The 26286-nt window shown below is 41.8% G+C and overlaps 1 protein-coding gene across 2 annotated transcripts in view; it reads right to left on the bottom strand.

The window, feature by feature from the left end:
• Nucleotides 1-26286, bottom strand: part of dnai4 (dynein axonemal intermediate chain 4) — a 99218-nt gene that overhangs the window by 18007 nt on the left and 54925 nt on the right. For both annotated transcript variants that reach the window (XM_072274693.1, XM_072274694.1), the window contains 4 exons: nucleotides 22866-22952; nucleotides 12848-12999; nucleotides 11782-11939; nucleotides 11112-11236 (listed from right to left, as the gene is read on the bottom strand). In XM_072274693.1, the coding sequence (XP_072130794.1) occupies nucleotides 11112-11236; nucleotides 11782-11939; nucleotides 12848-12999; nucleotides 22866-22952 (522 nt within the window). The remainder of the gene's footprint in view (nucleotides 1-11111; nucleotides 11237-11781; nucleotides 11940-12847; nucleotides 13000-22865; nucleotides 22953-26286) is intronic.

Raw genomic sequence — 26286 nt, 5'->3', positions numbered from 1 at the left:
GCCAGATTCTGCTCTAACTCCATCTACAAGTTTGCAGATGTAATGGGCCAATGTCTGCATTGTAGTGGACCGCATCTCAAATAATGAGTCAGAGTACAGGAAGGAGATAGAGAGCTTAATGATAAGGTGTCATGTCAACAACCTTTCCCTCAATGTCAACAAAACAAGAGAACTGGTCATTGACCAGAAAGGGGAAAGGTGGTGCATATGTTCCTGTCTACCTCCATAGTTTTAAGGTTGAGAGCTTCAAGCTCCTAGGTGTCATCATCAATTGTCTGGTACAACAATGTTGATATCATGACCAAGGAAGCTAACCAACACCTCTACTTCCTCGGGCTAAAGAAATTCAGCATGTTCCTGTCGACTCTTACCAATTTTTAATCAATCCACCATAGAAAGCATCTTGTCTGGATGCATGACAATTTTGAATAGCAACAGCTCTGCAGATGACTGCAAGAAACTGCAGAGAGTGTGGACACAGCTCAGCACATCACAGGAACCAGCTTCTCTTCTGTCTGTACTTCTCACTGCCTCAGCACAGCAACCAGTATATTCAAAGACCTTACCCACCACAGACATTTTCTCTTCTCCCCTCTCCCATTGGGCAGAACATACAAAAGCCTGAAAGTAAATACCACTAGTCTCAAGGACAGCTCCTATCCCACCGTTATCAGACTCTGATAAGACTTGTAGCTTGTTAAGCAGCCTCATATGCGGCACCTTGTAAAAGACCTTCTGAAAATCCAAGTACACAACATCAGCCGATTCTCCTTTGTCTATCCTACTTGTTATTTCTTCAGAGAATTCCAACAGATTTTCAGGCAAGCTTTTTTCTTGAAGAAACCATGCTATGGCCTATTTTATCATGTGCATCCAAATACCCCAAAACCACATCCTTAACAATCAACTCCAACATCTTCCCAACCACTGAAGTCAGACTAGCTGGGCTATCGTTTCCTTTCTCCTGCCTCTCTCCCTTCTTGAAGAGTGGAGCGACATTTGCAATTTTCCACTCTTCCGGAACCACATCATTACTAATGCCTTCACAATTTCTTCAGCCACCTCTTTCACCTCTGTACACCTTCTGGCCCAGGTAACTTATCTACCTTCAGACCTTTCAGTTTCCCAAGAACCTTCTCTCGAGTAATGGTAACTTCATACGTTTCATGACCCCTGACACCTGAAACTTCCACCATATTGCTAGTGTCTTCCACAGTGAAGACCAATGCATTATTATTCAGTTCCTCCACAATTTTGTTGTCCCCCATTACTACCTCTCCAGGATCATTTTCCAGCAGTTTGATATCCACTCTTGCCTCTTTTTTACACTTTATGTATCTGAAGAAAATTTTGGTATCCTCTTTAATATTATTGGCTAGCTTACTTTTGTATTCTATCTTAACATTCTTAATGACTTTTTTAGTTGCCTTCTGTTGGTATTTAAAAGCTTCCCAATCCCCAAACTTCCCACTAATATTTGCTCTATTTTATTCCCTCTCTTTGGCTATTATGTTGGCTTTGAATTTCCTTGTTAGCCATGATAGTGTCATCTTGCATTATAATACTTCTTCCTATTTGGGATGTATATATCTCGTGCCTTCCGAATTGTTTCCAGAAATTCCAGTCATTGCTGCTCTGCCAGTGTTCTTTTCCAAACAATTCTGGCCAACTTCTCTCTCATGCCTCTGTAATTTCCTTTACTCCACTCTAATACTGATACATCTGACCTTAGCTTCTCCTTCTCAAATTTCAGGGTGAATTTGTTCATATTATTATCACTTATTATCTGGAGGGGCAGAGCTGACGATGATGGCACCAAATGGCGACTCCTTTGTTTGCATCTTCAGAAACAGCTCTACCCTATCTTTAATATCTCTTTTTTTCCATTTCAAAGTTCTTTTGCAGACCCTGACCTGTAGTTACACGCTGACTTCGGTTCTTTGCAGAAATGGCACCCAATCTCAAGGCCTCACGACCGGCCGCTTTTTGATATGCCAAGGTGCGGCCTGGAAGACCAGTGCGCCTTCAGGGTGCCAGATTTTCATGGCTCTGGAGACAGGCTGATCCAAGGCTAGTGTTGCTGCCACTGACTGATGGGTTGTGAGAGTACACGGAAGATCGGAAGCAGCATGCTTGCTGCTGGCTATGTGCCCAGAGACCCGAGTTCTTTGGGCACAGAGCTTGGAAAAGGCGATGCAACAGACTTTTAACACCATAAATCAGCGAGTTGTTTTGTTATGTCTCCCCTCTTGCTGTGAAAATGGAGACACTGCTTTTTCCCTTATTGGGGAGAGAGAGAGAGAGCCTGTGGTATGTCAAATACCAGGTGAACAAGTACTTTCAAAGGTTTCAAAAGTACATTTAATGTCAGAGAAATGTATACGATATTTATCCTGAAATGTTCTTTCTTCACAGAGTAGTCTTAGGGGTATTGCAAGTCTGTGTCTTTATTGATGCTTTGCTACACGCTTGAGTGCTCAGTGGGGGGGGGGTGCCAAAGCATTTTGCTGGTGGGTGGGAGGGGTCATTGCTTTGCTGCTGCTTATTCATGGGAGGGGAGAGTTGGGGGGGCCTTTGGGGTTCTAACATTTAACCATCATTCATTCTTTGGGCACTCGTCTGTTTTCATAGATGTTTGCAAAGAAAAAGAATTTCAGGATGTATATTGTAGACATTTCTCTGACATTAAATGTACCTATTGAACTTTCCCCAAAGGGTTCTTTTACCTTAAGCTATTTAATCAATTCTGGTTCATTGCACAATGGACTTGGATGAGTGCAACTCCATCAACTCAAGAAACTTGACATCACTCAACAATACTGTATACGCTTGTTATGCAATCAAACACCCTAAATGTTCACTTCTTCCACGAACAATGCACCTTTGCATTACAGATGCAATGTGAACTATCTACAAACTGCACTGTAGTTACTCATTTAGGTTGCTCATTGGACAGAAGCAATAGACACATTGGAAAATCAGCACCTTGAATGTGTCTATATCCTGAAAATAAAACAAAAAGCTCAATCTATACACATGGAAATCTGCCAAACTGTCCTTACGGTCTGTGATTGTTCGCCATTTTCTCCTATAAGATGGAGGGAAGGATATTAGTATGTGATGATGCCCTAAATGCCAGCGGTGTAACATGTGAAATGGCCGTTATGATCATGTAGCTAGAAGTATATATAAAGCTCAAGTTAGAACAGTGGTTAAGTAAATGAGATTGTGGTTTGTGAATATCATGTAAGAGCATTGATTGATAGAGATTGTTATTGGGTTAGTGATGGGCTCACACAATAAAGAACAATTAAGTGTTTAATGGTATTTTAGGTTGTCATTAAAACTTTCTACAATTGAATCAAACCCAGAATTCATCAGCCAATTTGGACACCTCCCACCATTGTTTCTTCATTTCTGTCCTGAAGAGCAAGAGCTCATGATCTATTAAAATATCTCTACAGATGTCCACCTATTCTAGAAAAATTTTCAGCATTAGATAGATACTTTATTTATCCCAAAGAAAATTACAGTGCTACAGTAGCATTACAAATGCACAGATATACAAATATTAGAAGAGAAGTAGGAAGGAATTTAAAAAAAATAAGTTACTTCAGTCTTATACAAGTGGGTCACCACTTCCCCAGCTATAGATTGACTTATTATAGAGACTAATGGGCAAGGGTAAGAATGACCTCATATAGCACAATTTGGAGTAGCACAGTTGTCTTGGCTAATACTATAAGTCCTCCTCTGTTCAACCAAGGTGGCAAGCAGAGAGTGAGAAACACTGTCCAGAATTGACAGGATTTTCCATAGAGTTCTTTCATCTACCACAGCCTCCAGTTTGTCCAGTTTGTACAACAAAGCCAGCCTTTCTAATCAGTTTATTGAGCTTGTTAGCATTACCCGTGTTGTTGCCATTGCCCCAGCACACCATCGCATAGAAGATTGTATTGATCATAGAACAGGTCTGGACTGGTACTCCAAAGGACCTCAGTCTCCTCAGGAGGTACAGGCGACTCTGGCCCTTTTTGTATACAGCCTCTGTGTTGGTGCTCCACTCAAGTCTGTCATCCAGATTCACCCCCAGGTACTTGTAGGTCCTCATCACATCCACATCCTCATATCAGTAGTACCAGGGAGCAGTGCAGGCTTAGTCTTCCTAAAGTCTATCACCAGCTCCTTTGTCTGACTGATATTGAGCTGCAGATGATTCAGCTTGCACCATTTGACAAAACCCTCCACTAGGACCCTATATTCATCCACCCATCATCCCTTTATACACACGACTATTGCTGAGTCATCAGAGAATTTCTGCAGATGACATGACTAAGTGTTGTATCTAAAGTCTGAGGTATACAGGGTAAACAGGAAGGGAACCAATTTAGTCCCCTGTGGGGCCCCAGTGCTACTTATAGCTATGCCTGACACGCAGCTCTGAAACCGCACAAACTGCAGACTGCCAGTCAGGTAGTCCATTATCCAGAACACAGTGAAAGTGACAACCTGCATTGAATGGAGCTTTTGCCCCAGCAATGAGAGCTGTGTGGTATTGAAGGCACTTGAGAAATCAAAAAACATGATCTTCATAGTGTTGCCCTGCTTATCCAAATGGGATAGGCTCTGTTCAGCAGGTAGATGACAGCATCATCGATTCCAATGTGCTTTTGGTAGGTAAACAGCAGGGGATTATTTGCTTTAAGTGATTACCTCCTCTATAAGAAGGCGTGGATATGACTTAATTGGGACAGATTAGTTTCAGAAACTGAAAGGGTGAAGGAACCTTTGTTGATAAAAGATGTGGAATGTCTAATCAAGAAGAAGAAAGAAACTTACTTAAGGTTTGGAAACAAAGATCAGAAAATGCTCTTGATGTCTCACAAGATAGCCAGGAAGGATCTTAAGAATGGACATAGGCGAGCCAGAGGGGGGCATGAGAAGGCTTGGCGAATAGTATTAAGGAAAACAATGCATTCTACGTAGTGTATATGTGAAGAAGAGGAAGATGACAAGAGTGCGGGTAGGACCAATCAGGGATAGAAAAGGAACCATATGCCTGGAGTCAGCGGAGGTAGGGGAAGTCCTTATTGAAGACTTTGCTTCAGTATTCATTAGTGAGAGGATATTGATGACTGTGAGGACGGCTTAAACTGACTGAGATGCTAGAACATGTCAACATTAAAAAAGAGGGTATGCTGGAATTTTTGAAAAATATTAGGATAGATATGTCTCCAGGACCAGGATATACCTAAGAGATTGTTGCGCCTTTGGCAATGATCATTGTATTCTCAGTCAACACAGCAGTAGTACCAGATGATTGAGGGGAGTAAATTTTATTCCGTTGTTCAGGAATGGGAGTAAGGATAACCCAACATTATAGACTAGTGAATCTCACAACAACGGTAGGAAAATTATTGCAGAAGATTTTTGGAAACAGGATTTATGAACATTTGGGGAAGCATACTGTGATTAAGGATGGTCAGCATGGCTTAGTAAAGGACAGGTCATGTCTCATAAGCCTGACTGAATTCTTTGAGTATGTAACAAAACACAGTTATGAAGGTGGAACACAATGGATATGGTGTGTATGAATTTTAGTAAGACATTTAATAAGGTTCCCCATGGTAGGCTCATTCAGAATGTCAGGAGGCATGGGATTCAGGGACATTTGACTGTGTGGATTCAAAATTGCCTTGCCCATATAAGGTAATTGTAGATGGAGCGTATTCTGCCTGGAAGTCAGTGACGAGTAGTTTTTCACAGGGATCTGTTCTGGCACCCCTGCTCTTTGAGATTTTTATAAATAATTTTGATGAGGAAGTAGAAAGGTGGGTTAGTAAACTTACAGAAGACACGATTGTTGACATTGTTGTGGATAGTGTAGAAGTTTGTTGAGGGTTACAAAGGACATTGATAGGATGCATTGCTGGGCTGAGAAGTGGTAGATGGAGTTCACTGCCAAAAAGTGTGAAATGATTCACTCTGGAAGGTTGAATTTGAAGATAGAGTACAGGATTAATGGCAGATTCGTAGAAGTGTGGAGGAACGGAGGGATCTTGGAGTCCATGTCCATAGATCCCACAAAGTTGCCACGCAGGTTGGTGTGGTTGTTAAGAAGGCATATTGTATGCTGGCCTTCATTAGTCACGGGATTGAGTTGAAGAGCTGCAAGCTAACGTTGCAGCTCTATAAAACTCTGGTTAGACCACTCTTGGAATATTGTATTCAGTTCTGATTGTTTCATTATAGGAAGACTGTGGAAGCTTTATAGAGTATGCAGAGAAGTTTGTCAGGATGCTCCTGGATATAAGAGTATGACTTAGGAGGATAGGTCTAGTGAGCTAGGGCTTTTCTCTGTAGAGCAAGAGGAAGAGAAGTGTCTTAATAGAAGTATACAAGATGATAAGACCATAGATCAAGTGGACAGCCAGAGATATTTTCCCAGGGCAGAAATGGCTGATAGGAGGGGCATAATTTTAAGGTGATTGAAGGAAAGTATAGTGGGAATATCAGAGTAAAGTTTTTTGTTTATTGTGTGGGTGCATAGAATCTGCAGTCAGGGATGGTGATAGAGGCAGCTACATTAAGGGCATTTAACAGACGTTTAGAAACATAGAAACATAGAAAATAGGTGCAGGAGTAGGCCATTCAGCCCTTCGAGCCTGCACCGCCATTCAGTATGATCATGACTGATCATCCAACTCAGAACCCTGTAGCTGCCTTCTCTCCATACCCACTGATTCCTTTAGCCACAAGGGCCATATCTAACTCCCTCTTAAATATAGCCAATGAACTGGCCTCAACTGTCTCCTGTGGCAGAGAATTCCACAGATTCACCACCCTCTGTGTGAAGAAGTTTTTCCTCATCTCGGTCCTAAAAGGCTTCCCCTTTATCTTCAAACTGTGACCCTTCGTTCTGGACTTCCCCAACATCGGGAACAATCTTCCTGCATCTAGCCTGTCCAATCTCATTAGGATTTTATACGTTTCAATAAGATCCCCCCTCAATTTTCTAAATTCCAGCAAGTATAAGCCTAGTCGATCCAGTCTTTCATCATATGAAAGCCCTGCCATCCCAGGAATCAATCTGGTGAACCTTCTTTGTACTCCCTCTATGGCAAGGATGTCTTTCCTCAGATTAGGGGACCAAAACTGCACACAATACTCCAGGTATGGTCTCACCAAGGCCTTGTACAACTGCAGTAGTACCTCCCTGCTCCTATACTCGAATCCTCTTGCTATGAATTCCAGCATACCATTCGCCTTTTTCACTGCCTGCTGTACCTGCATGCCCACTTTCAATGACTGGTGTATAATGACACCCAGGTCTCGTTGCACCTCCCCTTTTCCTAATCAGCCACCATTCAGATAATAATCTGTTTTCCTGTTTTTGCCACCAAAGTGGATAACCTCACATTTATCCACATTAAATTGCATCTGCCATGAATTTGCCCGCTCACCTACCCAATCCAAGTCACCCTGCATCCTCTTCGCATCCTCCTCACAGCCAACACTGCTGCCCAGCTTCGTGTCATCCGCAAACTTTGAGATGCTGCATTTAATTCCCTCATCTAAGTCATTAATAGATATTGTAAATAACTGGGGTCCCAGCACTGAGCCTTGCGGTACCCCACTAGTCACTGCCTGCCATTCTAAAAAGGTCCCGTTTATTCCCACTCTTTGCTTCCTCTCTGCCAACTAATTCTCTATCCACATCAATACCATACCCCCAATACCGTGTGCTTTAAGTTTGCACACTAATCTCCTGTGTGGGACCTTGTCAAGAGCCTTTTGAAAATCCAAATATACCACATCCACTGGTTCTCCCCTATCCACTCTACTAGTTACATCCTCAAAAAATTCTGTGAGATTTGTCAGACATGATTTTCCTTTCACAAATCCATGCTGACTTTGTCCGATGATTTCACCACTTTCCAAATGTGCTGTTATCACATCTTTGATAACTGACTCTAGCATCTTCCCCACCACCGATGTTAGGCTAACCGGTCTATAATTCCCCGGTTTCTCTCTCCCTCCTTTTTTAAAAAGCGGGGTTACATTAGCCACCCTCCAATCCTCAGGAACTAGTCCAGAATCTAAAGAGTTTTGAAAAATTATCACTAATGCATCCACTATTTCTTGGGCTACTTCCTTAAGCACTCTGGGATGCAGACCATCTGACCCTGTGGATTTATCTGCCTTTAATCCCTTCAATTTACCTAACACCACTTCCCTACTAACATGTATTTCCCTCAGTTCCTCCATCTCGCTAGACCCTCTGTCCCCTACTATTTCCAGAAGACTATTTATGTCCTCCTTAGTGAAGACAGAACCAAAGTAGTTATTCAATTGGTCTGCCATGTCCTTATTCCCCATGATCAATTCACTTGTTTCTGGCTGTAAGGGACCTACATTTGTCTTAACCAATCTTTTTCTTTTCACATATCTGTAAAGGCTTTTACAGTTAGTTTTTATGTTCCCTGCCAGTTTTCTCTCAAAATCATTTTTCCCCTTCCTAATTAAGCCCTTTCTCCTCCTCTGGTGGACTCTGAATTTCTCCCAGGCCTTAGGTGAGCCGCTTTTCCTGGCTAATTTGTATGCTTCTTCTTTGGAATTGATACTATCCCTAATTTCCCTTGTCAGCCACGGGTGCACTACCTTCCCTGGTTTATTCTTTTGCCAAACTGGAATGAACAATTGTTGTAGTTCATCCATGCAATCTTTAAATGCTTGCCATTGCATATCCACCGTCAACCCTTTAAGTATCATCTGCCAGTCTATCTTAGCTAATTCATGTCTCATACCTTCAAAGTTACCCTTCTTTAAGTGCAGAACCGTTGTTTCTGAATTCACTATGTCACTCTCCATCTTAATGAAGAATTCCACCATATTATGGTCACTCTTACCCAAGGGGTCTCTCACGACAAGATTACTAATTAACCCTTCCTCATTGCTCAATACTCTGTCTAGAATGGCCTGCTCTCTAGTTGGTTCCTCGACATGTTGGTTCGAAAAACCATCCCGCATACATTCCAAGAAATCCTCTTCCTCAGCACCCTTACCAGTTTGGTTCACCCAATCTATATGTAGATTGAAGTCACCCATTATAACTGCTGTTTCTTTATTGCACACATTTCTAATTTCCTGTTTAATGCCATCCCCAACCTCACTACCACTGTCAGGTGGCCTGTACATAACTCCCACCAGCGTTTTCTGCCCCTTAGTGTTATGCAGCTCTACCCATATTGATTCCACATCCTCCCGGCTAATGTCCTTCCTTTCTATTGCGTTAATCTCCTCTCTAACCAGCAATGCTACCCTACCTCCTTTTCTTTCATGTCTATCCCTCCTGAATATTGAATGTCCCTGAATGTTGAGCTCCCATCCTTGGTCACCCTGGAGCCATGACTCTGTGATCCCAACTATATCATATTCATTAATAACAATCTGCACTTTTAATTCATCCACCTTGTTACGAATGCTCCTTGCATTGACAGACAAAGCCTTCAGGCTTGCTTATACAATTACGTCGAAAAGTGGCCCTTTTTGATTTTTGCCCTGGATTTGCCGGCCTGCCACTTTTACTTTTCACCTTACTACTTTTTGCTTCTACCCTCATTTTACACCCCTCTGTCTCTCTGCACTTGTTCCCATCCCCCTGTTGTGAACTAACCTCCTCTCTCCCAGTCTCTTTAATTTGATTCCCATCCCCCCAACCATTCTAGTTTAAAGTCACCTCAGTAGCCCTCGCAAATCTCCCTGCCAGGATATTGGTCCCCCTAGGATTCAAGTGTAACCCGTCCTTTTTGTACAGGTCACACCTGCGCCAAAAGAGGTCCCAATGATCCAAAAACTTAACTCCCTGCCCCCTGCTCCAATCCCTCAGCCACGCATTTATCGTCCACCTCATTGCATTCTCACTGTCGCGTAGCACAGGCAGTAATCTTGAGATTACTACCTTTGCAGTCCTTTTCCTCAACTCCCTTCCTAACTCCCTATATTCTCCTTTCAGGACCTCTCCCCTTTTCCTACCTATGTAATTGGTACCCATATGTACCACAACCTCTGGCTCCTCACCCTCCCACTTCAGGATCTCTTGGATGCGATCAGAAATATCCCGGACCCAGGCACCAGGGAGGCAAACTACCATCTGGGTCTCCGGACTGCGTCCACAGAATTGCCTATCTGACCCCCTTACTATCAAGTCCCCTATTACTACTGCCCTCCTCTTCCCTTCCCTACCCTTCTGAGCTACAGGGCCGGACTCTGTGCTGGAGGCACGGCCACTGTCACTTCCCCCAGGTAAGCTGTACCCCCCTCCGAACAGTACTCCAACAGGAGTACCTATTGTCAAGGGGCACAGCCACTGTGGTACTCTCTATTACCTGACTCTTCCTCTTCCCCCTCCTAGCTGTGACCTACTTGTCTGCCTCCCATGGCACCGGTGTGACCACCTGCCTGTAACTCCTCTCTATCAACTCCTCACTCTCCCTGACAAGACAATGGTCATCGAGCTGCAGCTCCGGTTCCTTAGCGCGGTCTCCTAGGAGCTGCATCTTGGTGCACCTGGCGCAGATGTGGACGTGCGGGTTGCCTGGCGACTCCAGGACCTCCCACATCTGGCACCGAGAATAACAAACTGCTCTATAATACACTCATATTTCCCCTCTCCTCAAATAACAACAAAAAATGAATACCAAACCCTCGTCGCCTCGCCCATTTCCGCCTAAGCCCGTTGAGCTGAAGCCCTTAAGCCTTCACTCTGCTCCCGGCTCACTCCACAGCCCGCAAACTACGATGCCCACTGTTCCTTTTAAATCTTCTGCGCTTCACTGCCTGACGTCACACGCCTGCGCAGCCCTGCCTCTCTGAACGCCCATGAAAAAAAACCAAAGAATTCAAAAATGGCTTGCTCCGCATGTGTTTAGATAGGCACATAGATGATGGAAAAATGGAGGGATATGTGGAAAAATGGAGAGATATATGGAAGGAAAGGGTTAGATTGATTTTAGATTAGGTTAAAAGGTCAGCACAACATTGTGGGCCAAAGGGCCAGTACCATGCTGAAATGCTCTATGTTCCAAAAGTTTAGATTTTATTAAACATACCTTTGGGTGGAAATCAAAACACATTCCTGGCGCTTGGCGAGATATGGATGCTTCACTCTTCTTTTCTTTATCAGTAATAATTTTTTTAGCTGTCTGTACACTTGTTCGTTTTATCCTCATTAAATCTGGGGTATAAAATGAATGTTACACAATGAAACTTCATGAATTCACATTCCTGTGATAACAGCACAAGTGAGGATTTATTTATTTATTTGCCTGAAACTTATTCAGCCTCAGCCAAATAAATAAATAAGAAATTGTAATGAATTATGGGCTGGCTGGAGGTGTAGTGACATCAGTAAGGGACTTCAAGGCAGATGACCCTGAGTTCAAACCCAGCCGGGTCCCAACCTGGGCTGCAGCAGTATCTGCAAGGGAGAAAGACCTGGCAATCTACTTCTGTATCTTGTCATGAAAACCCTATGAACCCTATGGTCCACAAGGTCTCAAAGAGTTGGACTCGACTAAACAACTGAACAACAACAACAATGAATTATAATGTACAAATACTTGTTTTAAGTGAAATTTAACCTTGGAACTGAAGCTGCAAAATTGAAGCCTCAATCCCTTATTCAGTTATACTTTAGAGGCAACTTAAGAGTAGCAAAATAAACAGTAATTTACTGTTTCCTCCCATCTCCAACACTCAATGATTGGATTCAAGGCTTACCGGATGATTCCAGTCCTTTTGCAAGAGTCCATTTGGCAATCCTACCATCTGCAGCAATAGAGAACAATGTCCCTTCCTTTTCATCCCCTTTGGAATTTCTATCCTGTTCAGTCCACTTCAGTTGCCAGACAGGGCCAATGTGCTTATTCATATCATTACTACAAATGATAAAAATGACAATTTTTTTCTAAAGTCCCCAATTGAAATATGATTTTCAACTTTTTAAGAGTACTTGTCCATGAACAACAAACAAGGTGTTGCTGACATTCATCACCACCACCCACATTTCACATCCTGGAGTCACCCCATATCCAAACTTGCCAGGTCCACTATCCTGCACAGTCAAAGTGTCCCAGTTCCCAGTATTTGGACCTAATGCACTAAGGAAGAACTGCTACCAAGGTTTCCCTGAAACCCTTGACAAATGCAACTGCCGTGGCTCCGACTTGTCTAGATGCGAAAAATTAAAAATAAAGAAATTCAAAATCACTATTGAAATTAATGGAATTGAATATATGGTGTACTTAACCATACACCACTAAATATTGACAAGTGAGTTTGGGATTTTCAATGTGGGGAAGTTTGAAAATATGGATTTGCTGCCATTTAAACTGGTAAATGCCAGTGGTTCTATAGTACTGCAAATAACTTAATACAGGTTCCAGCTTATCAAAGGGCTAATAGTTACAAAGATAGCTGGTGATCATTCAACTGAGAGGCAAATAAACACTTGGTTAAAATTATTTCAGTGCTCTGAAAACAACAGGGTGAATCTTAACTTTGGCTGATAGATCCAAATGGAATTGCCAACATTCAAACAATTCCGCAGTGGTAAATCCTTGAGTTAGATGGAGACACTGCTTGCCCAAATGCATTAAATAGTATTTAGCGCCTTATTTCTTACTACAATCTGTTACTGGAACCAAGTCTTGTGGAGTGCATCTCTCTTTTGACTTAGCAGTCAGAACTGCATAAGTTCAGGAACTCAACCAATTCAGGAAAAAAGATAAAAGATGATGCTCAGCACCGCATTGTCATGGTAACCAAAATAATTTGGTGATCTCACCTGCTATCCAGAAGCAATCCATTTTCAGAGTTGCGTACATTGTAGATAGCCACAAGTCCATTGTAGAAGCCAACTGCCAGCAGATTGGGGCTATCCGAAGAGAAATCCAATGCTGTAACACCACTTTCACAGTGATAGATGCGCTCAGGCCACTAGTACAAATGCAAATGTACATTTTTTGAGAGTGGAAGTAGTAGTACGTCAATTATCACATTCTGATTGAAAAACATTGTTCTTCTAAAGAAATGGAATTTCCCCGAATAATAATTGAGAGATGTAAAATGGGTTGTTAAGTTACTCTCAACTCATACACTATCACACAAAATCAAAACCTGCACTAGTACTTGGAACGTGAAAAAAGGAAACTATGGGATGCATTTGTGTACCACAGGATGGTAGAGATTCCCGCCTGATTACCAGCACAGTTGCAGATTTTTTTTTATATATAAATGCAGGAGAAATGCAGATATGACATTTTGGACTGGAGGACCAAGAGCACTATAACAAATCATTACTCTGCAGAGCAGTGCTAAGTTGTGTACAAGTGTATTCCCAAAGAATTCAACTAATTCAGTAGATTTTTGGAAATGTAGAGTCATAGAACACTACAGCACAAAAGTAAGAGTAAGGGGAAATATGAAGCTATCAGGCAGGAACTTGGAAGCTTAAATTGGGAACAGATGTTCTCAGGGAAATGTACGGCAGAAATGTGGCAAATGTTCAGGGGATATTTACGTGGTGTTCTGCATAGGTATGTTCCAATGAGACAGGGGAAGGATGGTAGGGTACAGGAACAGTGATATACAAGGCTGTTGAAAATCTAGTGCTGTTGAAAATCTAGTCAAGAAGAAAAGCTTATGAAAGGTTCAAAAAAACTAGGTAATGATACAGATCTAGAAAATTATAAACCTAGCAAGAAGGAGTTTAAGAATGAAATTATGAGCCAGAAGGGGCCATGAGAAGGCCTTGGCAAGCAGAATTAAGGAAAACCCCAAGGCATTCTACAAGTATGTGAAGAGCAAGAGGATAATACATGAGAGAATAGGACCAATCAAGTGTGACAGTAGAAAAGTGTGCATGGAACCAGAGGAGATAGCAGAGGTACTTAATGAATACTTTTGCTTCAGTATTCACTACGGAAAAGAACCTTGGCGATTTAGGGACGACTTACAGTGGACTGAAAAACTTGAGCATATGGACATTAAAGAGGATGTGCTGAAGCTTTTGGAAAGCATCAAGTTGGATAAGTCACCAGGACCATACGAGATATACCCCAGGCTACTGTGAGAGGCGAGGGAGAAGATTGCTGAGCCTCTGGCAATGATCTGGGAGAAGTTCAGGAGAATTGGAGGGCTGCAGATGTTGTTCCCTGATTCAAGAAAGGGAGTAGAGATAGCCTAGGAAATTATAGACCAGTGAGTCTTACTTCTGTGGTTGGTAAGTTGATGGAGAAGATCCTGAGAGGCAGGATTTATGAACATTTGGAGAGGTATAATACGATTAGGAATAGTCAGCAAGGCTTTGTCAAAGGCCTTAGCAGCCTGATTGAAATTTTTGAGGATGTGACTAAACACATTGATGAAAGTAGAGCAGTAGATGTAGTGTATATGGATTTCAGCAAGGCATTTGATAAGGTATACCATGCAAGGCCTATTGAGAAAGTAAAGAGGCATGGGATCCAAGGGGACCTGGCTTTGTGGATCCAGAATTGGCTTGCCCACAGAAGGCAAAGAGTGGTTGTAGACAAGTCATATTCTGCATGGAGGTCAGTGACCAGTGGTGTGCCTCAGGGATCTGTTTTGGGATCCCTTCTCTTTGTGATATTTATAAATGATCTGGATCAGGAAGTGAAGGGATCGGTTAGTAAATATGCTGTGGACACAAAGGTTGGGGGTGTTGTGGATAGTGTGGAGGGCCGTCAGAGGTTACAGCGGGAGATTGATAGGATGCAAAACTGGGCTGAGAAGTGGCAGATGGAGTTCAACCTAGATAAGTGTGAGGTGGTTCATTTTGGTAGGTCAAATATGATGGAAGAATATAGTATTAATGGTAAGACTCTTGGCAGTGTGGAGGATCAGAGGGATCTTGGAGTTCAAGTCCTTAGGACACTCAAAGCTGCTGTGTGGTTAAGAAGGCATACAGAGTATTGGCCTTCATCAACCATTGGACTGAGTTCAAGAACCGAAAGGTAATGTTACAGCTATATAGAACACTGGTCAGAAACCACTTGGAGTATTGTGTTCAGTTCTAGTCACCTCGCTACAGGAAGGATGTGGAAACTTTCAAAAAGGTGCAGAGGAGATTTACAAGGATGTTGCCTGGATTGGGGAGCATGCTTTATGAGAATAGGTTGAGTGAACTTGGCCTTTTCTCCTTGAAGCGGCAGAGGATGAGAGGTGACCCTCTAAAGGTGCATAAGATGATGGGAGGCATTGATCGTGTGGATAGTCAGAGGCTTTTTCCCAGGGCTGAAATGGCTAACTCGAGAGGGCACAGTTTTAGGGTGCTTGGAAGGAGATGTCAGGGGTAAGTTTTTTATGCAGAGAGTGTTGAGTGTGTGGAATGGGCTGCCGGCGGCGGTGGTGGAGGCAGGTACAATAGCGTCTTTTAAGAGTCTCTTGGATAGGTACATGGACCTTAAAAAATAGAGGGCTATGGGTAACCCTAGGTAATTTCTAAAGTAAGTACATATTCGGCACAGTATTGTGGGCCGAAGGGCCTATATTGTGCTGTAGGTTTTTTATGTTTTCGAGACAGGGCCTTCAGTCCAAGTGGTCTCTGTCGAAGCATTAGCCATATGAAAAAACGTAGCTGAAAGAATATCAGTGTAGGCATGTGGATCTGCAGAAAGGCCTCAAAAAGCATCGATCTAATATTCACCTTTTTTTTATATATTGTACATATTAATAGATTGCAACTCTGTCAAATAGACTTATTTCTTGAAGCTCATCTTAAATTGGAGACAAGTGCTTCTAAAAAGGTAGAGACTGCTGCAGGGAAACAAGATAGCTGATGATAAGTTGGGTAGAAGTTTTCAGGTTGACAAGCAGTGATCAAATTAAACATATCCTTCTTCATAGTAAGCCATTATAAAAATACAGTATTCATCTGAAATGTGGGGAAGTTGCTCACCCTACTTTTATGATTATGTGAAGTAAGCTGCATGTATTCTGTAAATAGTGTTTGTAGCACAAAAGAAATTGATCTAAATAAAATCAAATAGTTTTCACTAGTTTTCACTGCTAGCAACATTTTATACATCCCATGGGCAAATTGGAGTCCCCATGTGCCACCTAGGCACTAAGGGTTCAGACGATGATGACGGTGGGTACCAATTGGAACCAACGCTTCAAAACCATGCACCATGCAGTTACCATGGTTACTTTAACAGAATCTTCTGCCAAGAAGGACAAAAGCAACAAGTTCATCAGAAAACAACCAACAGCAGGTTCTTCTCGGAGATACACACCTCCCTTGCTTGGAAATATACATCCATTCCTTCCACGTTAACAGGCCCCAGTCCTATAACTCCCCACTCAACAGCAGTGAGGGAAGACAGCAGAAAGGCTGTATAAGTTCAGGAACCTTGCCGTGATCTTTTCAAGGATGATGAAGGATGGGCAATGTGCTGTCTTGCCCACATTACAATAAACTGGTTAAATACAAAATTGCATTCTTCTGATCCTACTTATTTTCTTAAACAATAAAATTTGGTCAAGCAATACAATCTATTGTTATTATCTCATCCTGCAGGAATAACTAGAAGCAACATGGTAAACTAGGTAGCAAATGTAGTCACAGTTAGCAGTAGTTCATTAAGTTCGGTCTGCTTAAAGAAATCTAGATTTAAACATGATGGCATCAGCTACCATGCTGCCCCTAAAGCCTGCTCATCCATTCAATAAAATCATGGATGACCTGACTGTACCCGAACTCCAAATGACTAACTGTCCCTAGTAACCCCATGTTTTTCAATAATTAATCTAACTTCACTCTATGATACTCTTTCCACCACCCTTGAGGAAAGAGAATTCCAAGGACCCTCAACCCTCTGAGAATAACTTTGCTTCATAAGTTTAAAAAAAACAACAAAATGTTGAAAATAAAGGGGACATTAGATAGCATCTGTGGAAAAATGAACAGAAGTGAGGAAAATGAACAGAAGTGACACTTCAGGTCAAAAATTCTTCATTATTCACTTCATCTCCATCTTAAGTGGGCAATACGCTTATTCTGAAGCAGTATCCCATAGTTATAAATTTTCCGTAAGAGGAAACATTCTCCCCAAACTAATCATGTCAAGAGCCCTCAGGATATTTTCCATCGAATCAATTTGGACTCTTATGACCTCTAGTGGTTGCAAGTCTAGCCTAGATCCCAATATTTTCCCACAAAACAACATGCCTATTCCATGTATCAGTCTATAAAGCTTCTTTAAGAAGTAATTACATCCTCCCTTAAATAAGGGGATCAATATCATATAGTCATAGTAGGCAGCCATCAATCTCAGGGGATCATAGGTTTGTGCCTCTGGTGGACTGTGTCCTCTCCAGGGCACAAGCCTGTTGGGGGTGGGGGGGGTGAAGAACTGGCTGTTGCCCATACAGCGAGTTCCCCTCTCCACACCACTGATGCAGTCCAAGGGAAGGGCATGCACTGATACAGCTTGGCACCAGTGTCGTCGCAGAGGCTGCCAGAGTGAAATTGTAAACAACATCAAACTGCCTTTATGGAAATGAACAGTCAACATTTCAGGCCAAGACCCTTCGTCAGGATGAAGGGTCTCGGCCCAAAACGTTGACTGTTCGCTTCCACGGATGCTGCCCGACCTGCTGAGTTCCTCCAGTGTGTTGTGTGTGTTGATATGACCCCAGCGTCTGCAGAGTATTTTGTGTTTACGATCAAACTGCCTTGGGACTCTGGCTCCTCAGGGTTTACTCCTGAAGCCTTTCCCATGAGTGGGTATGGCCACAATGCAGCAGAAGTTTAAAATCAGAGTTTTCCTTCTCCTAGGCAGGCTTCCATCCAAGGCTAACGAGCCCCACCCTCCCAAGGCACCTAGTTTTGAGGTGCCAGTGGTCAACCTTTGCCACTTCTCTTGTCCGTAGAAACAGTTCTTCTGGGCCTGGTATCTAAGCCACACACGTAGGCCAAGAGTTGGACTTGGTTGTCAGAGGCTGTTAAGAGTCTTACACCATTTGGAGCTCTTTATCCCCACTATCACCCCCAGCTATGACAACATTAAACAAGCATCATACGCTGTACGTTATTTTAGATGTGACATCACTAATGTTCTATACAACTTAAACATAACCTTATATTCAAACACCTGGCAATAAATTATAATAGTCTATTTACTCTTCTAATTACTTGTTGTACCTATGTAAGAGTTTCTCTTTTATGTTAACTGTTAAGGCTAATAAAATGGCTTCTCTGTAATGTTAACTGCTGAGGTAATGGGTTTTCTGTAGCAACATGTTTGGGTTATGACTAGTGATTACGGGACTTTTATCCAATGGGAGATATGTTATTTCTTTCTTGTCTGCCTAAAGCTGTTAGTTTGCGCGGGCCTTGGGGAGAAGGCACAAGCAGGATGAAGAAAAAGGATTTGACTTGAGGAGTCGGTGGGTTGCCCGACCCCTGGGCTCTGGGCGGGAGGTTGACGACGATCGAAGGAGGATCAGCGAAGGAAAATCTGTGAGCTCCAACGATTTGTGCACTGGACTGTTTAATAAGATTATTGGCGCCTTTTGTTTTATATTTTATTTTCCTATTAGTCTCATAGTCAAATTAAGAGTTAAAAAATCTTACTTGTCTAACCGCATATTGTGTACTGTTTGTTATTTCGGGGTACTGATCTGACACAGGGGACACTTCACGCAGCATCCACCCAAACGGGAGTTCGAAAGTTTGGCCGGGCAGGAGGTTAACACCCCCGAGATCATGCCGCTAGGCAGAGCAAGTGTTACACCTATACACGAGTTTTTTGTGAATCATGCTGCTCAGAATTCTGGAAACTCTCACTACCTAAAGAATATACTTATCTTTAATTTTCCTGCCAAAATGGATGCCACATTTTCCCATATCAAACCACTTTTGCTACATCTTTGCCCACTCAGTTGCTTACATAAATCCCTTTGTACCATCCTTGTGTCCATGTGTCAAATTACTTCCTGGTTTATTTTTGCATCACAGCAAAATTAGCAACAATACCCTCAGCACCTTCACCCAAACCTTTTACATGAATTGTAAAATATTAAGGATGCATTTAAGAATACTCCCTGTGGTACATCACCACCTATACATTGCCAACCAGAAAATAATCCATTTATGCTCTCCCCTAGTTCTTGTCAGCCAAATAATCTCCTATCTAAACCATTATGTTACCTCTGTGATTATGCTAATCACAAGCTTTAACTTGTACTTCAGACTTATGGCACAAACATTACAAAACGCCTACCAAAAATATAGTACATCCATCTTTTATATACTGCACATCTTCTTCAAAGAGTTCCAATAACTTGGTCAAAAATGAGACATAATTATGTTAACTTTGCTGGGTTACCTTGAATATATTTTTTTGTTTGAAGGCCCGAATATATTTTTTTGTTTGAAGGCCCTGCTACAACATCGTTAATAACATCTTCACGCATTGAAGGGATAGTGGGTAAATTAGCAATGATCTTTCAAAATTCTCTAGGTTTAAGCAAAGTCCCTGTGCATTGAAAAAGCATTAATGTAATATCCCTGTTCATTGGGAAACAAATCAGACAAAGCAACTTTGATGTGTGTTGGTTGAAGAATAAATGTAGAAGTTTGGTTACAACTGTACAATATGCTGATTAGACCACACCTGGAAACACTACGTAAGAGTCTTACATATGTTTCTTTTTTGAGGAAGCATATATTTGCATTGGAGGTAGTTCAGAGAAGGCTCCACATGTTGATTCCTGAGATGAAGGGGTTGATGTACAAGGCAAAATTCAACAGGTTTGGCCTGTGGAGTTTAGAGATATGAGAAATTTTTGAAATATACATGATTCCAAAGGGTGCAACAGGATCAAACAGGTTGTTTAAAATAGAGAATTCAGTTTCAGAATAAAGGGGTGCCAATCTAAGATGGAAAGAAAGAAGAATTTTTTCTCTTAAAGAATCATGAATCTCCAGCAGAAATGAAGGATGAAAGACAAGAAAATCTGCAGATGCAGAAGGATGAAAGAAATATTGAATACATTCAAGACCAAGATATAATTTAATCTACAGGGATTCAGTCAACTTTCATTGGAACTGGCAGGGGAGTATATAGAACAAAGGATAGTACAGCACAGTACAGGCCTTTCGGCCCACAATGTTGTGCCGACCCTCAAACCCTGCCTCCCATATAAGCCCCCACCTTAAATTCCTCCATATACCTGTCTAGTAGTCTCTTAAACTTCACTAGTGTATCTGCCTCCACCACTGACTCAGGCAGTGCATTCCACGCACCAACCACTCTGAGTGAAAAACCTTCCTCTAATATCCCCCTTGAACTTCCCACCTCGTACCTTAAAGCCATGTCCTCTTGTATTGAGCAGTGGTGCCCTGGGGAAGAGGCGCTGGCTATCCACTCTATCTATTCCTCTTATTATCTTGTACACCTCTATCATGTCTCCTCTCATCCTCCTTCTCTCCAAAGAGTAAAGCCCGAGCTCCCTTAATCTCTGATCATAATGCATACTTTCTAAACCAGGCAGCATCCTGGTAAATCTCCTCTGTACCCTTTCCAATGCTTCCACATCCTTCCTATAGTGAGGTGTATAGGAACCTATATTTGGAGCCAGGTTCAGAATATCTAGGATCTCATTAAAACAGGGTCAAGTGGGCATTTGACCTACTCTTGCTGCTAAGGTAGCATTGTTAAAATTACATAAAGGTTGTCAATAGCTAAACCTTGCTCTTACATAATTTATAACTGCATTAAAAAGTAAACCTCCAAAAGATGTAGAGCACCACACAGAAAGCTTGATGAACTTAGCAAATCAGGAGGGAAACTGTAGAGGGAAATGGACAGTTGCTATTTCAGGCCAAGACCACTCATCTGGATTGGAAAGAAAGAGGGGATACAGCCAGTATAAAAAAGGTGAAGGTGGGAAGGGGCTGAGCAAAACCTACTGAGTGACAGCTGGATCCAGGTATGGGTGGTATGTGTGGTAGGCAGGTGGGGATGGGAGTGGGAATTTTTATTTGTATTTAGAGATACAGCACGGAATAGGCCACATTGGCCATTCAAGCTGTGCCGCCAGCAACCTGCCAATTTAACCCTAGCCTAATCATACATCAATTTACAATAACCAGTTGACCTACTAACCGGTAAGTCTTTGGACTGTGGGAACAAACCAGAACACGTGGGGAGGATTTACAAACTCCTTACAGAGGATGCCAGGATTGAACTCCGACACTCCAAGCTATAATAATGTAATGCTAACCACTACACTTCTGTGGTGCTAAGAAGCTAGTAGGTGATGAGTGGAAATGACAAAGGGCTAAAAATGGAATTTGATAAAGAGGACAATGGACCTCTCAGAGAAGGTAAGGTGGGGGGATGGGGGAAACCAGTGTGAAGACTGGATGATCAGCAAATTGAGAGTGTAGGGGAGGGAAATAAGATTGAATTGACTTTATTTCTTACATCCTTCACATACACAAGGAGTAAAAATCTTTACGTTATGTCTCCATCTAAATGTGCAATGTGAAATCATAGCAATTTACAATAATTTATAATAAATAGAACAGCCAATGTAATATAGAGTACACTTAAGTCAGCGTGAGTTCATCAGTCTGATGGCCTGGTGGAAGAAGCTGTCCCGGAGCCTGTTGGTCCTGGCTTTTATGCTGCAGTACCACTTCCCGGATGGTAGCAGCTGGAGTAGATTGTGATTGGGATGGCTCGGGTCCCCAGTGATCCTACGGGCCCTTTTTACACACCTGTCTTTGTAAATGTCCTGAATCATGGGAAGTTCACAACTACAGATGCGCTGGGCTGTCCGCACTACTCTCTGCAGAGTCCTGCAGTTAAGGGAGGTACAGTTCCCATACCAGGCAGTGATGCAGCCAGTCAGGATGCTCTCAATTGTTCCCCTGTAGAAGGTTCTTAGGATTTGGGGGCCCATAACAAACTTCCTCAACTGTCTGAGGTGAAAGAAGCACTGTAGTGCCTTTTCCACCACACAGCTGGTGTGTACAGACCATGTGAAGTCCTCGGTGATGTGGATGCCGAGGAACTTGAAGCGGTTCACGCTCTCAACCCCTGATCCATTGATGGCAATAGGGGTTAGCCCGTCTCCATTCCTCCTGTAATACACAACCAGCTCCTTTGTTCTTGCGACATTGTGGGACAGGTTGTTTTCTTGACACCACTGTGTCAGAGATGACTTCTTCTCTGTAGGCCACCCCATTATTGTTTGAGATAAGGCCCATCAATATAGTGTCGTTAGCAAATTTAATTAGCAGATGGAGTGATGGGTTGGTGCAATAAGGGGAAAAAAACTGGGATAGATGGGAGTGGTTAACAGAATTTAAAGAAATCTGTGTTCATGCCATCAGGTTGGAGACTACTAAGGTAGAGTCTGTTCCTGCTATCTTCATCTAGCCTCAACTTGACATTGGTAGAGGCCAGGACTGTCACGTTAGTGTGGGAATAGGGAAGAAAATTAGAATGGCTGGCCACTGGGAGGTCCTGGCTGAAGACACTCCACGGTGGTCCCCGAATCTGATTTGGGTCTCACTGATGTTGATGAGGTTGTGCCAGTCACCTGTACATTTCCCTCCATAAGTTCTGCCTGACCTGCTGAATTCCTGCTGAAATGCTCCAGCTTTTTGGGTTTTGCATCTGAGTTCTAACATCTGCAGTCTCTTGTGTTCAACCAAGAGATGAAAAAGATCTAGAAGTTAAAACTCTACTGTAAATCATTTGGAGGAAACCAGAGGCACAATTAAAATATTGCATGAGTTATGAATGTTTCAACAGCTTACAACTTACCATTGGATTTTTCAGTGACCAGCAGCAAATCAATCCTCCATTTTGTTCCTTATATCCAAAGCTTCCATAACCTACTGCTAGTAGGTCCTGAATGTCAACAAAACACAATTTTTATGAGACATAAAAATATAATCCTAGACTATAATCTGGGTTTTTTTCCAGAATTCTAGCAATTGTAATTATTTCTTAACATTTTACTCAACTGATCATGAAATATCATCTTATTAGGAACTTCTCTGCAAACAGAGAATCCATTTAATAAAAACTCCCCATCATTAAAACTTAAATCCAATACAAAGGTATATGTGCAACATCCACAAAATAGCTATGAGGTATTTTTTTAAATTTCATTTTGAGATCAGTTTGATACACTGCCTACTATTTTGAAAAAACTATTCTGGCATTCATTCCAAACTTTGCTTTTATCCATATTAATTAACTTTTCATCCTTAGATCCAGCAGTTTAGTATGGAATAAGTAGATGATAACACAGTGGACTATTATGAATGGATGAACTACAAAAACCTGGAAAATTGATTGCACCACACTATTTAGTAGGCATATGATACATGCTTAAGAGTCTAATATGGAATAGAAGAACATAAGTATCAGTCTACAAGACTTCTTAAGCCTATCTAGCCAGTCAGCAAAGTTTAAGGTTGATATGATCCTGGCCTCATTTCCACATTCTTACCCTTCTTCAAAATCCTTGCCATATAATCCAAAGATCTGCTTCAGCTTTGAATATGTTTAATAACTGAGCCTTCACTGTGCCTTGGGATAGAGAATTACCAACATTTATTTGCTCAAAAAATCCTCCTCCTTTCTATCTTAAGTGGGAGATTCCTTACTCTGAAACAATGCCACCCAATTCTGGATTCTTTTATGAAGGAAAGCATCCACCCAGCATCTGTCCTGGCAAAAGTACATTTATTATCAGAGTATGTACACTACACTACACGCAACTTTAAGATTTGTCTTCTTGCAGACAGTCATAAAACAAAGAAACACATTAAAACCCATTAAAAATCCACACAACAAAGACCGTCAAACCCCCAAATTGTGAAAAAGAAGAAATTGTGCAAGTAATTGAAAAAAGTAAACAAGTAACATCAAGAACATGAACAGCAGAGTCCCCAAAAGAGAGTCCACAGCCACGGAACCAGTTCAGTGCTGAGGCAAGTGAAGCCAGTCCAGGAGCCTATTAGCTGCAGAGCCAGTTCAGTACTGAGGTGAGTGCTGATGGTTGCAGGCCACAGCTGTAGTCAGTTCAGTGCTAAAGCAAGTAAACTTCAGCTCCCATAGAACCTTAAATGGTTCAATAATATCAATTTTCATTATTCTAAAATCAAACAAGCGGAGGCTGAACTTCACCACCTAAGTCAACACCATCACACCAGAAAACAACTTTGTGAATGTTCTAAAGGAAACTAAAACTGCATGACTGTCTAGAATTGTAGCAAGACTTTCTACTTTTGTATTCTTCTTCTTTGCAATATATGCCTTATGATTACCTGATTTATCTACATGTTAATTTTGTATTTAGCATTTGAGTACCCCTGCACTCATCTGTTAAGCAAACTCTGAAGACTTTTTCCATTTAAACAGAATTCTGCATTCTCATTCTTCTACCAAAGTGGATAACCTCACATAACCATCTGCTAGATTCTTGCCCACCCACCAAATTCATATACATCTGCATAAGGTTAGTGCCCTCTTAACATCTTGCTTTCTCAGCAATTTTTAGTAACTTAGCTTGCCTACAGAAGGCAGAGGATAGTTAAAGATGGAGTGATCAGGTGGGTGATCAGTGGTGTTAGTAAGGTTGCAGATGACATGAAAGTTGATGGAGTTGTTGATAGTGTAGAAGGTTATCGTAGGTTACAATGGGATACTGACAGGATGCAGGGATGCCTGAAAAGTGGCAGATGGAATTCAACACAGAAAAGTGTGAAATGATTCACTTTGGAAAGTCAAATTTGAAGGTAGAATACGAGGTTAATGGCAAGATTTCTTAGCAGTGTGGAGGAATCACAAATAAGAGAAAACGTGCAGATTCTGGAAATCCAAGCAATACACACAAAAATGCTGGAGGAACTCAGCAGGCCAGGCAACATCTATGAAAAAGAGTAAACAGTTGATGCCTTAGGCCAAGATTCTTCATCAGCTCTTCATCTCTTTCACCAATTGACTTCCCAGCTCTTTACTTCACCTCTTTCCCTCTCCCAGTTGCACCTATCACCTACTATCACCTGGTATTTCTTTCTCCCCTCTCTGCCCACCTTTTTACTCTGACTTCTTATCTTTTTTTTCTCCAGTCCTGATGAAGAGTCTCAGGCCGAAACAACTGTTTACTCTTTTCCATAGATGCTGCCTGGCCTACTGAGTTCCTCCAACATTTTGTGTGTGTGGTGTGGAAGAATAAAGGATTTGGGAGTCCATGTCCATAGATCCCTCAAAGTTGCTGTGCAAGTTCATAGAGTTGTTAAGAAGGAATGTGTTGGCCTTCATTAGTCAGCAGGTTGATTTCCAGAACTATGAGGGAATTTGCAACTCTACAAAACTCCGGTTTGACCACACTTGGAATAGTGTGTTCAGTTCTCCTCGCCTCATAGGAAGGATGTGGAAGCTTTAGGAAGGGCGCAGAAGAGATTTACTGTCATTCTGCCTGGACTAGATGGCATGTCTTATGATAAAAGATCGAGTGAGTTAGGGTTTGTTTCTTTGGAGCAGAGGATGAGAGGTTATTTAATAGAGGTGTACAAAATGATAAGAGGCATAGGGTGGATAGCCAGATACGCTTGCACAGGACAGAGATGGCTAATATGAGGGGGCATCATTTTAAGGTGATTGGTGGAAAACATGGGGGAAAAATAAGAGGTAAGTTTTTTTTGTTTGTTTGTTTTTTTTTTTTACACAGAAAATGGCGAGTGTGTGGAATGCCCTGCCAGGGATGGTAGAAGAGGCAGATACATTAGGGCCATTAAAGAAAGTATTAGATAGGCACATGGATGTTACAAACAGCTGAGGTGCCAACAATGATCCCATGGTAACCCAATGCTTACAGCTTGTCAACCTAAAAATAACTTGTTTATCCATACTTCCTATTTTCTGTTAATTAGCCTGTCCTCTGCATGTACCAATATATTATCAACAACCTGAACTCTAACCCAGTACCTTCATTTGATTATGCTTTTCTAAATATCCTGTACTACTTCCTTAGTAAAAAATTACAATACTTTTACAATAAGAGATTTTAAATTGACCTATGTTATTGTTACAAGAATCACTCCTTGTGTTTCGCTAGCTCTCTCCTTTTTTTGAACAGAGATGTTACATTTGAGGATTTTCATTTCAGAATTTGGGGTAGTTTGGAAAATCATAAATAAATCAACTACTTTCTCCTCAGTCATTTTCTCTT

Source organism: Mobula birostris, chromosome 12 (genome assembly GCF_030028105.1).
Source record: "Mobula birostris isolate sMobBir1 chromosome 12, sMobBir1.hap1, whole genome shotgun sequence".
Taxonomy (NCBI): Eukaryota; Metazoa; Chordata; class Chondrichthyes; order Myliobatiformes; family Myliobatidae; genus Mobula; species Mobula birostris.
This window is presented reverse-complemented; position numbering and strand designations above follow the sequence as displayed.